A 12,890-nucleotide genomic window follows, 5' to 3' on the forward strand; every position below is an offset into this window, starting at 1 on the left:
TATATTCAGTTTCAACTATGTTGAATTCAGGTTTATGCACAAAAGGTAAAAAATAAAGCCAAAGAAAGAAAAAAGCAAAATTCGAAAAACTACTCATCTTGAAACAAGCTTAATTGCTAAGGATCTATTTTTCCTATTGAAAAACAATTATTATTATTGAAACTTATTAACAGGATACTACCTTCTTTTTTACGGCAATGCTAGTATTTCCAATAAGTGCATTTGTAGCCTCTTTAAATTTGTTTTCTGTCCATCAATTAAGGAGAACAGGTCTTATATGTTTTGTAAGAGCTATGGGATATATTTCCATAGTGAACAATGACTCTTCTTCTGGGATTATTTTCATTAGTAATAATTCTTTACAAATTACTCAATAATTTAGTGAAGACATTTTATTCAAGTTCTTTAAGGAATATTAAGTGCTTTCTACATCTTTGACAGATATTATAATAGATATTCTAAGTAAGAGGCTTGGTTAGCTACTTTAAAACTTGAATTTAGTGACTTATTTTGACTCATATTCACTTATTTCTCATTGCCAGAAGAGTGAACAGTGGCATAAACCTAAGGCAGACACTTTTATAAATTGTTCTTTTAATCTCCTTGACTTATAAGATTCTTCAGTCATTCTATCCGTTTATAAATGACCCTGCTTTCATTATCTTGCCATATTTTTCTGAGATTTTGTTGGGAATTATTATTGTCAGGTAAATTCATTTCCACTGTATACAACTAGAGAAAATTCCCACACATATTTAAAGCTTGCAGTTATTAAAAATTAATCTCATCTAGTTAACCCCTTAACTACTCAATATTGCATTAGCAAATGTTATGACCTGAGGGTTGACATTAGAATACTCATCATCCTGCTCAAGGCTCTGGGTTCAACCTCCAGTCCCCAAACAAAACAATATATCATGATCATCATCATCATCATCATCATCATCATCATCATCATCATCATTGAGCTAAGAAGACAGAAATAGTTTAGCTGTTTTTGTCAAGGTCAACTGGCAAGGGTGGAACTTTAGTAAAGTCTGAAAGAACCACAGAATGGAGAATGTCGGATATGAAAAACATTAAATGAAGTGTAACATAATTTAAGCTGAGGCTAAAATCATAAGGCAACTGTGTGTGTGCATGTTTCTTAGTATCTCCATCTAAAAAGCAACTTGGTGACGTTGGTTCCTGTTTTCACAGATGAGTTATGCATGTCTCTCCCTCTGTGGATGGTGTCCTTTGAATGCAGGTGACACTTTTTCATCTTCCAAACTGATCCTCCACTCTGGGAGGCCAGTATACTAACAGTTATAGCAGGCAACACCATGCCTGAGCTCCGAACTTCGGTGGCTTAGACTTCAGATCTGGTGGATTTCTTGACCAAGACTTGCTTTGTCTCCATTGAAGAAACTGATTTCTTCCATTTTGCTCCGCTCACAAATTTCTTGGCACCTGAATCCTTCAGATCTGCAATACTGCAGTCAACTTGTTCATCTGCTTCTTCATGGTTCTCAGTGCGGTGCACAGCCTTGGCCCGCGCCGTGGCCATGCTTTTTGATTGACCTGCGTTGACAGAGCAATTAAACTGTTAGCTGCGTGGTTGGGACCAAGCTGACATAAAAGGGCCTATTTCACTGATTTAGAATTTCACCAATCGAGACATAACTTCTTTCATCATTGCCATGTTGTGAACGTTGCATTAACTTTGTTATCACATGAAGGAAATATCTGCAGTGCTTCCAATAAAATTACTTAAGTGAGATAGAGAATGTAATTTGAACTCTATTTATCCATCTCAGTAGACTTTTCTTAATTTAAGTTTTGCTAATATTTCATGCTGAGCAATATGTTTTAGTTTTGAATTGCATTTCTTTTTAATGTTTACTTATAAGACAAATCAAATTAATAAGATGTGATCTTCTTTGTTTGTTTGTTTATTTTTTTGCTTTGCTTTTTTGAGGCAGGGTCTCACTATTTAGTTGAGACTGACCTGGAACTCACTAGGTAGGTCTTGAACTCACAGCGATCCTCCTGCCTGCCTCTCCTGTTTTACTTATAAGACAAATCAAATTAATAAGATGTGATCTTCTTTGTTTGTTTGTTTATTTTTTTGCTTTGCTTTTTTGAGGCAGGGTCTCACTATTTAGTTGAGACTGACCTGGAACTCACTAGGTAGGTCTTGAACTCACAGCGATCCTCCTGCCTCAGCCTCCTGAGTGCTGGGATTATAGGTGTGCACAACCATGCCCGGCTGATGTGATCCTTCTTTAAAAGATGTGTTCTTAGTGTATTGCAATTATTTCAGAATTAATTAAGCTCAGCATTTCAAAAATGATAAACAGACATTGTCCATTCATTTAAATCAATTCATGTTCTCTCCCTGGTTCCTGTTGTTCTGGTTTGATTGCGCACTTTTAAGGATTTTCAAAACTACATAAGAAGGGGACTTCCAGGGCACTGTATCTATTCTTTTGATATCATTTGTTCTGTGGATTTATAGAAAAGTAAGGCATACAGGTCTTGTTGCTCTATGAATAGGGAGATTAATTACAAAAAATAGATTAAAAATAAGAGATTGAAATTATTTTTGCACATGTATGTGACTGATAGTTTATGGATTCCGAGACACATAGGATTGTATGACATGGGTTAGATGAAGCAGAAGCTGCAATAAAGACCCGTGTGACGCCATCCAGGGTTCTTAAACAGTGTGCCTTATCTAACACGGTCAAACACATTAGAAAAAATAAATAGTAAAGAATAATGTGGTTAGGAAGAACATGAAGGCCAAGGACTAGAAAAATTAGACACGATTCAAGGAAGGGACAGATGGCACCCAGAAATCCAATTTTCTTATCTTAAGCATAGTCATAGGCTTTGAAGATGTAATAGTAATTCATTTTTAATTAAAAGAGTCTACCTTAAGAAATGAAGAAGAAGCAAATAAGTAAATGAGATTACCTATAAGCATGATTACAACTCCTCACGTCACAAACAGAAGTATAATCGGGCTATTTTGTACATTCTTGTGAAAGGTATGGGAATGGGAAATAGATGCAGGGGGAAGGGGACAGGGCAAACAGACACTGAAGAATGAAAGCCCAGGTGCAGAGGGTGGCGTTCATTCTCAGAAACTCTCCTTCAACACCAAACCCACTCCTCAACTCCTGACACCATGAGCTACTACTACGGCAACTATACGGTGGCCTTGGCTGTGGCCTCTGTGGCCTCAGTGGCCTGGGCTATGGCTATGTCTCCAGCTATGGCCTTGGAGGCTTGGGTGGTTATGACCATTTCCATCCCTTTTCGTAAGGAAGATACTGGTCACTGGATTTTACCGAAAACTAAGGCTATTGCATTCTTTCTATAGATATTACATTCTTTTCATCATGTTGTTCTTCTGATTTCTCCACTGTTATTAGTGACACATTTGAGAACCTACTGTGGGCTCCAGAAGGAGACATCACAATGGGATTTACTTTCCTGATGCAGAATCTCAGTATTCAACTTGGCTTTTGCCAACCTCATTGTGTAATTGGCGCGAATAGTGCTTCTTTATAACTCAGTACTTCTAGGTCCATTCCTTAAAAATTTTCAGCTATGGTAACTTAAAATGTTGGCCTCTGTATTTTACTGAAAAAAACACTGCACTTTATTTCAAAACTCAGAATTTTTGGAAACTTTTCAGGATAGTTTTGAGCAGTGTCTTGGGGCACAGAGGAAGATCTCGCCTTGCAAAAGACGTTGGTTTCAGTGTGGACCTGTGTCTCTGATTCAGGATTTCATCAGACAAGCTGGATATTTTTGTTTCTGCTGCAATACTTATGTACCACTGACTGCCTTAAGCATTCAATGACATTTCTGGAAATACTTTCTAAAATTTTTTGTCATTGATCTTGAAAATTTGACTTCATTTCTTCTTACCCATTCAATATATCTGAGTTTTATATGTTTTGAAAGTAAAATGTTTTCCTTTAAATGTATTTTAATCTGGAAGATATGTACTTTTTCCATTGTTTCCTTAGATACAGATGTCATGGAAGTTTTAAGAATATAAATTATTTAATGATGGTGGCTTTCACCTATTTTAGGTTTCCATTTTCATGTGAAATTCAGTGGAACTAAAGTACACGAACACTTCAAATTCCAAATAAAACTAACATTTCCTTTCACTTACACAATTTTTTGTTGGTATGTTGGAGAAAACTCTTGTCAGTTCTCAGAAAATAGATTTCTACATTCTTTTTAATTTATCACATTGGTAGGTTGACAGAGGCAATAATGAGAGTGTTTACATAATAAAAATCAGCAAATGCTACACATTAGACTTCTTTCTTTTGGTTGACTTTAGGAGTCCCCCACCATGCATACATAATGCTGACATACACTTTAAATTAGGTACAATATTATGTTACTATTATTCAGTATGAAAGAAAAGGTAAAGACAAGTGAAAAACAATGAAACAATATTATAGAAAAAATATTTTATGGAGAATGAGTTGATATACTTGGGTAAAATCATAATGGATAAAAAGTTCATTTCATGTAGATAAAAAGAATATAGTAATAATACAAAGTAGAACAAATCAGAGCCCTTTAATGAACTTTATTATGTAAATGTTTTTCCTCATATTTTCTGAGTTTTGAGGAAAAGTGTAGCAAGCAAAAGAAATTTGTTTATAAAACAACAGCTGTTAGGTATCAAAAATGCTTTATAGAATTTGCAGCAAGCTTTAACAAGGGTACATCTTATCCCCTCCAGTGAGGTTTAGCGGTTAGAATAGAACTGAAATTATTTTTAGAAGAAAAAGTTCAAATTAGTTAACTATTCTAACAATATCAGCGAAGAGGAGGAAGCATGAAGGCTTTTTAATCCCTGTGATTTTGGAGACCATTGTCATGACTGGGGTGCAGCAATTCACTGCACACTGGTTAACGTGGAGACAGAACACACGTCTGTGCAATGAGTTATATGAGTTGGCTATAGTACCTTACAGATAGGCAGCGAGAGACAGTGAGAGGCCAGGATGAGAGAGGCTCAGGAACACGGCCTGGGGGAGAGTCCTGGCTGTATGTACCCTACTTGCACAACAGCCGAAGGCTCATGAAGAGCAGGCTACTTTGAGTTTACACAACAATGTCACAGGAATCACTGATGTAAATTGAAAATCAGAACCAAAAGAGAGCAAGGGCTGCTCAGGCCAGATGCCCTTATCTCAGAGATACCATGTTCTCCACACATTCTGTGGTTGTTTGTGAGAAATGAATGAGACAAAGCTGCAAGACAGAATAACAATTGACGTGAAAGATTAAAAATTAACTAATTAACAAAAAATGAATATATATTTTGTTTATATTATATGTTAGCTTTGTAAATGAAAATATTTTGGACAATGTAATTTATTAACATATAAGTCAATATTACTTCATTTCTATTCAGTGTTAACATCTCAAGAAATATTTAGAAAAATTGCCTCATGAGGCATTGAAGAAAACATTTAAGCCTGGGGATTACAGAGACTTTCTAAAGCTGGATTAGATACCTATTTTTATATTTGGAATTTTGATTAGAGTATTTAAAAGCAAGCTTTCAATATTTCTGGTTCTGAAATACTGTTAAACCCCAAATATGTTTATTTAATTATTAAATTATGTTCTCTAATTTTGAATGAGACATATGAAGTACAATAAATTTTAGAGTATATTAAAATACTTAGGAGAATCTTAAGATTCTTAAATAAATGTAAAGAAAAGTCATAGGTTATTGTGCTATTTATAAATGAGATCAGTATATAAAGGTTAAATATATTTTAATATAAAGACAATGCAACTAGGTAAGTTTTACCTTTCTCTAATTATAAATATATATATATATATACACACACACACACACACACACACACAAACACATACATATACATAGGTATTTAATTTTTAATGTTCCCTATGTCCACTGTTTCTTGTCCATTCATTTTACCACTAATGTAATCCTAACCCTCACCCTTTTCATCAAACTTTTAGACAACTTTTCTAGTCACTAAACTTATCTTGCTGTAAAGATTTTCCACATAATCCATCCCAATCACCAAAAGGTAGTTCTAAAATTTTGTGCCCATCACTGCTTTTACAATAAAAATAGGACATAATTAAATATGAAATTCTTAACTTAAAGTTCAGTCTGTACCTCTGGTTTATTTCCAATGTGTTTGCAATCTTCAATTACTTTAGTATAAGACTCTGCTACATGAAGCAGCTCTGCTCACACATACACCTTGATTAATTTTACCACCATTCACGGCATCATGATGGTGTCTTCTGTCTTCTCACCCTGATTTTTGTCACATAAGATCCTACCCAGTCCTACTTTATTTGAAATTATTTTCAAATCAACTCAAGCCACTCTAATCTGTCACTGTTTTGGAAACAAATATCACTGTATTCTCATTTTACTACTGTTTATCTGCTTTTTTCCACTACTGTTTAACTGCTTTGTACATTTGCCCCCCAAAACATGCGTACATCACAGACAGGAAGAAAATTATAAAGAAATTTCAGCGGTAAGTTTCTAAGGCCAAGGAATAAGTTGTAAGATATTTCCAAAACTCTATGCCTTTCAACAAATGCATGGCAAACTATTTTCCCATTACAGGCATTCAGTAAGAATTCAATAATCATCCAAATTATCACCCTTTCCTATTGAGGCATACAGTTTGAAGCAGTCTACAAGTCATGCTTGTTATTTTCTGTATAATATTTTAAATCTATCTATCTATCTATCTATCTATCTATCTATCTATCTATCATGTATCTATTATCTATCTATCTATCTATCTATCTATCTATCTATCTATCTATCTATCTATCTATCTGGTTTATCTTCTAATCTATCCATATCTCCCATATCTCCTGTTCTTTACAAGGTAATATCCTGTGTGTCAAATTCACACTGTTGTGTGGAGAAGCCCTCTCAGTGTCCCTTTCTAGCAAACAGTGACTGTCTAGGAGCAGGATGCGATGACAGAGCTGGCTGGGTCCCCCTCAGCTCTGGAGCCAGTCTCACTACTCTTAGGGTAGCTACCAGCCTGTGGCTGACACAGCCTGAGTGTCGAACATGTCATGTGCCTCCACTGAAGACAACCTTTGCTTTTGAGTTCCTGCTGGCTGGGACAGGTTTTATAGAAATAGTATTAATGCCTCATGGCTCTCTTGTCCTATCCTGTTTATTTTCTTGCCCATTCCCAGTTGTCACCACTCAGTATCACTTCTATCTGTCTTGACCCTGGAACAGGGCAAATGAAAAGAATATAGGGATCTGACCACTAGGTGGCAGTATAAAATGAGCAAGGAATACAGATCACTAGTACTGCGTGCATCCCCTCTTTTGATCTGCCATTGCGTCTCTGTGGTTGCTGTTAGCCATTGTTTACTGTGATCTAACAATATTAATTTTTGTCCGGACTCTTGAAAGAGAGGTTAGAGAGAACTTTTATTGAAGTGCTTTTTTACTATCATTCTAATATATGTAAATTGTTAATTTCTCTGCACCCAATTTCCAAATTAAAATTTATCATGGGTATTTATGTACAAATAGAACAGATGCATAAGAGTTCAGTATTATCTGTGGTTTCAGGCGTTCACCATCTGTCTCAGCATCCTCGTGGATAAGGAGAAACTACAGAAATAGGATTAAAGACTGGGGTGGGGGGAAGGATGCAAGAATAAGAGTTTTTCCTAAGAGAAAACAGCCTATAGTGAACATGCTAGGTGATTTAGCTCTGCCACCTGCCTTGCAAATGCGAGATCCTGAGTTTGATCCCTGGTACCAAAAACAAAAACAAAAAAAAAAAAAAAAAAAAAAAAAGAAAGAAAGAAAAGAAAAAAAAGAAACATTAGTGTGACCCACTTGGACAAGAGGGATGTTCTTTGTAAAAGAATAGTAGGATAAAAATTAAGCTATTTTGTGTTATGTGGAGCCTTTTCTTATGGAATTTGTCATTGAAAAGTCTAAAGGTAGTTACAGGTTTGTGGCACAAAATATCTAATAAGGAAGTTGATTAGCATTGTCTAATGTTTTCTGAATTGAATTCTTTGTCACTTACCTGACAATAAATGTGATTTTTCATAATTTAATAAATAAATGATAGAATTTAAATTATTTGTACATGACTAACTATAAGTCAAGAAAGGAAGTTATCGTTAAACAATATAAAAAAATGGAAGTGGCAAAAAGAAATCAACCACAACAAACCGAGCATGTTACTATTCAATTTTAATGTAGAAATAAATGAAAGAAAATTAGATTTGAAGATGTAAATATAATTAAAACACATTCTAATTCCAAATTATGAAAATAAAGCTACATTCAAAGGAAAAATGTTTCACATATCTTTGGAACTACAATTAATGACAAAAGTATGGTTTAATGGCATTGTTTTTCGCCAAGGATAGATATTCAAAGAGAATGACACTCCTTTGTTGTGGCTTGTCACACCCACACCAGAAAAGTATAAAAGCCCAGGTGCAGAGGCTGACGTTCATTCTCAGAAACTCTCCTTCAACGTCAAACCCACTCCTCAACTCCTGACACCATGAGCTACTACTACGGCAACTACTACGGTGGCCTTGGCTATGGCCTTGGTGGCTTCGGTGGCCTGGGCTATGGCTATGGCTCCAGCTGTGGCCTTGGAGGCTTTGGTGGTTATGGTTATGGCTACTTCCGTCCTTCTGTCTATGGCAGATACTGGTCATCTGGCTATTACTGAAAAATGATCACTTTTTAAAACTCAGGATGCTACTCTAATTTTATTCATTTAATGTATTTATTTTTGAAGAAGAAATCACTTTGCAGTGTCACTATTTGGAATATTGGAGATCTATGTATCTTCTCAAGGATTCAATTCAACTTGTTTGCTGTCATTTCTTCTTGATTATGATGTGTTGACCTTTTGATGTATTTTATTTTTACATTTCTCTAATTATTGCCTAATAAACTTTGAGTATATAAAGGTGGTTTCAATTTTTATCTATTTAAGTGCAATAGAAAAACTGAGGACACCTATGGGAGAGCTCCATGAGAGAGTGGAGGCAGATGATAGAGTGAGGTGTCCACGAGTCGTAGTAATTTAACTTCTGTTGATGGCAGAGGCCGAAAGAAAGACACATCTAGTTTCTCCTGTGTTGCCTTCTCAAAACTCGCAGTCCTCCTGAAACACTGATTTCAGGTTTCTAGCTTTCAGAACTGTTATTATAACACAAATTTATGTGTTTCTAAGCTACCCACTTTGTGGCATTCCATTCGCTGCAGCAGCCTTCAGAAACTAAGAGAGATACTAAGAATTCTCCATCTTGCCCAGAAGTCCAGGTGTTTTAGTACTGCAGCATCTGTGGATAATTTCTGAAACAGAACACCTTAACTTTCTCTTCGTTTAAAAACTTAGAAGTTGATTATGAATCAATGTTTTTGATCTCATCTTAATTCTAGTTGAATACTGTCATTTGTTCCCATTTTATAATTTTCCTAGACATCTGTTCCAGAAAAGGAATAACTCTTGGATAGATCCTGTCTTCACTATTAAGTCCTGTCTAAAAATGACCCATTGTCTTAATAATATTCATGAAGCTCATGAGTTGTTATGATCTCAAATGTGCACTGTCAGTGATGAGTGCTAGCCACTGAGACTAAGTTGCCCTGGTACGTTCTTTTGATGATACAGTAAAAGTAGGAAATCAGAGAGAAGACATACAGACTGTAACTCAAAGAGCCCCTTAACTCTACACCAGTATCTATTCAGCACTAAAAAAATCCAGCAAACAACTACGAGTGGGAGAGCTGTTTTCATTCACAGAGAAGTTTTTAGGTTATTTTTTTATGAGTCTCTATCCATAAAGAGCATTTCTTTGATCTAGAGTTACAGCTCTGTGTAGAGCACTTGCCTAACATGAATGTAGGCCTCATTCAGTCTTCAGCACTAGGGGTGAGGGGATTTTATAAGATGAAATTATGTGAAAAATGAGGTTTCCTAGATACATACAAGAAATATACGATTATATAAAGGAAGCATATTTTTCCAGAAGGTGCTATTTTTGAAAATGAGTACTGTATATGTGACGATTGCTCATGCTGTGTTTTCTATTTCTATATGCTAAAATTTTCCATATGTCAGCTAACAAAATATGACTGCAACTAATTGGCCAGTTGTATAGACTAAAAATAAGTGCCATAAAGAATTTATAATATAAATGGATCAAAAAGACTTAAATTTAGAGAAAACTGTAGAACTTCCAGACAGAAAAGCTTTACATTGAAACTATATGGGAAAAGTCATACAACTGAAGAGAACAACATTGCTTTGTATTTGATTTTTGTTTTGTCAGTGGGATGAGGAAAAAAAAATCATGAAATAATGGAGAAATTGACGTTAGAGGTCAATGTTTGATTAGCAGAACATAGGTCTTGTGGCTGGCATCTAGATGTCTCCGTAAAGCCTCATGTGGTCAGAGGTGGGACTTGTGCCACTCTGCCTTGACTTTGAGTGTCAGCAACAAGAGAAAAGTAACTAAGTACCTAAGTAACTGATAGGCTAAGGCACACATGTGTGATAACCAGAGGTAGGACTTTTAAAAAATTATGTTTATTTCCCGGCAAAGAAAGAGTAGCAGAGAATAAAAGTAATAGTTGATACCCACATGGATTATCATCTTAATAATACTGGCACGAAGTAACATGATAGAAAACCACATTCTGCCCTTGGTAGCTTGAATATAAATTAATATTCAGAGTATATCTTTCAAGAAATTTAAAAATATCAAATAATTTTGTGAAGAAAACAAATCCAAAAAGAAATCAGAGATTTCAGACTCAGGAATTTTAGACAAACTCAGTGTTTTTGATAAGGAAAGAAGGTGGAAGTGAAATTTGGTTCTAAATAACTTGGTTTTACATCAGGGTAGCATAGCAAGACTAGGATAGTGAAATGTATCTGCTACTCCTGCAGGCAATCGAGAAATATAACATCTATAGTAAGTTTTTTGCAAAATAAAATCTAATTAAAAGTTGATTTATTTTTCCACTGCATATAAGCAATGCAAAAAAAATATATATATAGTCAAATAATACTTATTTTTCTCACTAAAAACGAAACATACAAACTTCAAAATATTAATTCTTAAATTCCTAACCAATTGCTGTGTTCAATATAGATATTTAAGAAGATTATATAAGTATAATTAGCATATGTTCTTAACTTACATTTTGGTATAGTTTGTATAGTGGAAAAATAATTGGAAAAACTAGGAGATATAAGATTTAGCATCAATCCGTGAAATCACAACTACACACATCTATCTGAAAGTAAATTTTAAACAGTTTAGGATTATTGGCTCCTACTCAGGAAGAGAAGCCATAAATCTTCCAATATCCACACATTCCTGTTTTGAAACTACTGCATAGAGGCACAATATTGTGGTTTACGTGGAGTATCCCTCATTCACCAAGAATGTGAAGCATATGTACAGGCTAGATCTGTTTTTAATTTTCTATGACAAAATGTTGTTTTACAGCTTTTGTCCATTTCTGTTTCATGTTTTGTTGTTGTTGGGATTTTAGAACTATTTAAATAATTTGCATGTCACTGACTTGTCATAAATGCAATGTACAAATACGTAGTCTTTTTAAAAATGCCTGTACAAAGCATTTTATATTAATTTCTGTTTATTAATATTTTATACTACTGAGTTCAGCTTTTGAGACTATATCAAAAATTTTATGTCACACATTGTCACAAAAATTTCATCCTAAATTTTTACTATGAAATGTAATAATGTTATATTTTATTTTAGGCATATGATTTATTTTGAAATGTTTAAGGTACTTTTGAAAAGGTATGGTGTCTGGGTCATGGGATAGTTACAATTTTGTATAAAGGTGAATTTTGTGTAATATACAGTTTATTTGTTTAGAGTTTGAGGCATGAGTTGAGAATTTTTTTTTTCAGCTTTAATTGAGTTTATTGGTACATTTTAGGGATACAGTACAGTTACATTCATTGTTGGGATCTTGTACCTCTACATGACAAGTCTTGATGCTCATTTTTTCCCCTTACCTCTGCCCTCCCTTCACCCCCTCCTCCCCTCCCCATCTACAAACACTTTATTTTCATCTTTTCATTCTCTCACATTTTTTTCTTTTCCCTTTTTACTCTTCCCCTACCCATCCCACCTTCCCTACACCTTTAGCTCCTTTCTTCCCATTTCTAAATGTCAGTAATCTTATTAGAATCTTATGCATTGAATTTTTAAAAGCCAATTGTGCATTTGTTTTGATATCTGTGTATATTCATGTTCAATTATCCTAGCTCACTTTATAGAAATGTCCACCCTTTCTTTATTAAATTGCCATAGCACTTTTGCTTAACCATATTTATTTGGATAAATTCCCAGATGACTTATGATAGTCAAATAATATATATGTGTATCTTTGCTATAATGTCTTTTTTGTCTTGAATACTATAGCTTTATAATTCTGCGCCAAAATAAATGTTTCATTCTTCAAAGTTTCTTTATTTTTTTTCTCAAAATAGTGAATATTCCAGTTTGTTAGATTTCTATGTAGGCTTTACAATCGGTTTGTACATACACAAATTATTGTGTAATTTTGAGTAAGATTTTATTGAATAAGGATCATATTGAATGTAATTCATACCTAAAATATTGCTATTTAATCCCAAACATAGGATATCCCTGCAATTATTTAGTTCTTCTTTGATTCTTCTTTACATTTGAGTTTATGGATCCTGAAGATGTTTTTAAAATTTGTCTCAATATTTGATTTTGGTACTATTGCAAATAGTATTTAAAATTCAAATTATAGTTGGATTTATTATAATGGTATC

At 34.3% G+C, this 12,890-nt stretch overlaps 1 protein-coding gene across 1 annotated transcript; it reads left to right on the plus strand.

Annotated features, from left to right (window-relative positions):
* The first annotated feature begins 8,588 nt into the window (after nucleotides 1–8,588).
* On the plus strand, nucleotides 8,589–8,762 carry LOC117283240 (keratin-associated protein 19-9b-like). Its single transcript, XM_033755891.1, has one exon. It carries the CDS (start codon nucleotides 8,589–8,591, stop codon nucleotides 8,760–8,762), a length of 174 nt encoding a protein of 57 aa, XP_033611782.1.
* The last annotated feature ends 4,128 nt before the right edge of the window (nucleotides 8,763–12,890 follow it).

This window comes from Fukomys damarensis, unplaced genomic scaffold, assembly GCF_012274545.1.
Source record: "Fukomys damarensis isolate Sample0158 unplaced genomic scaffold, DMR_v1.0_HiC HiC_scaffold_24, whole genome shotgun sequence".
NCBI lineage: Eukaryota > Metazoa > Chordata > Mammalia > Rodentia > Bathyergidae > Fukomys > Fukomys damarensis.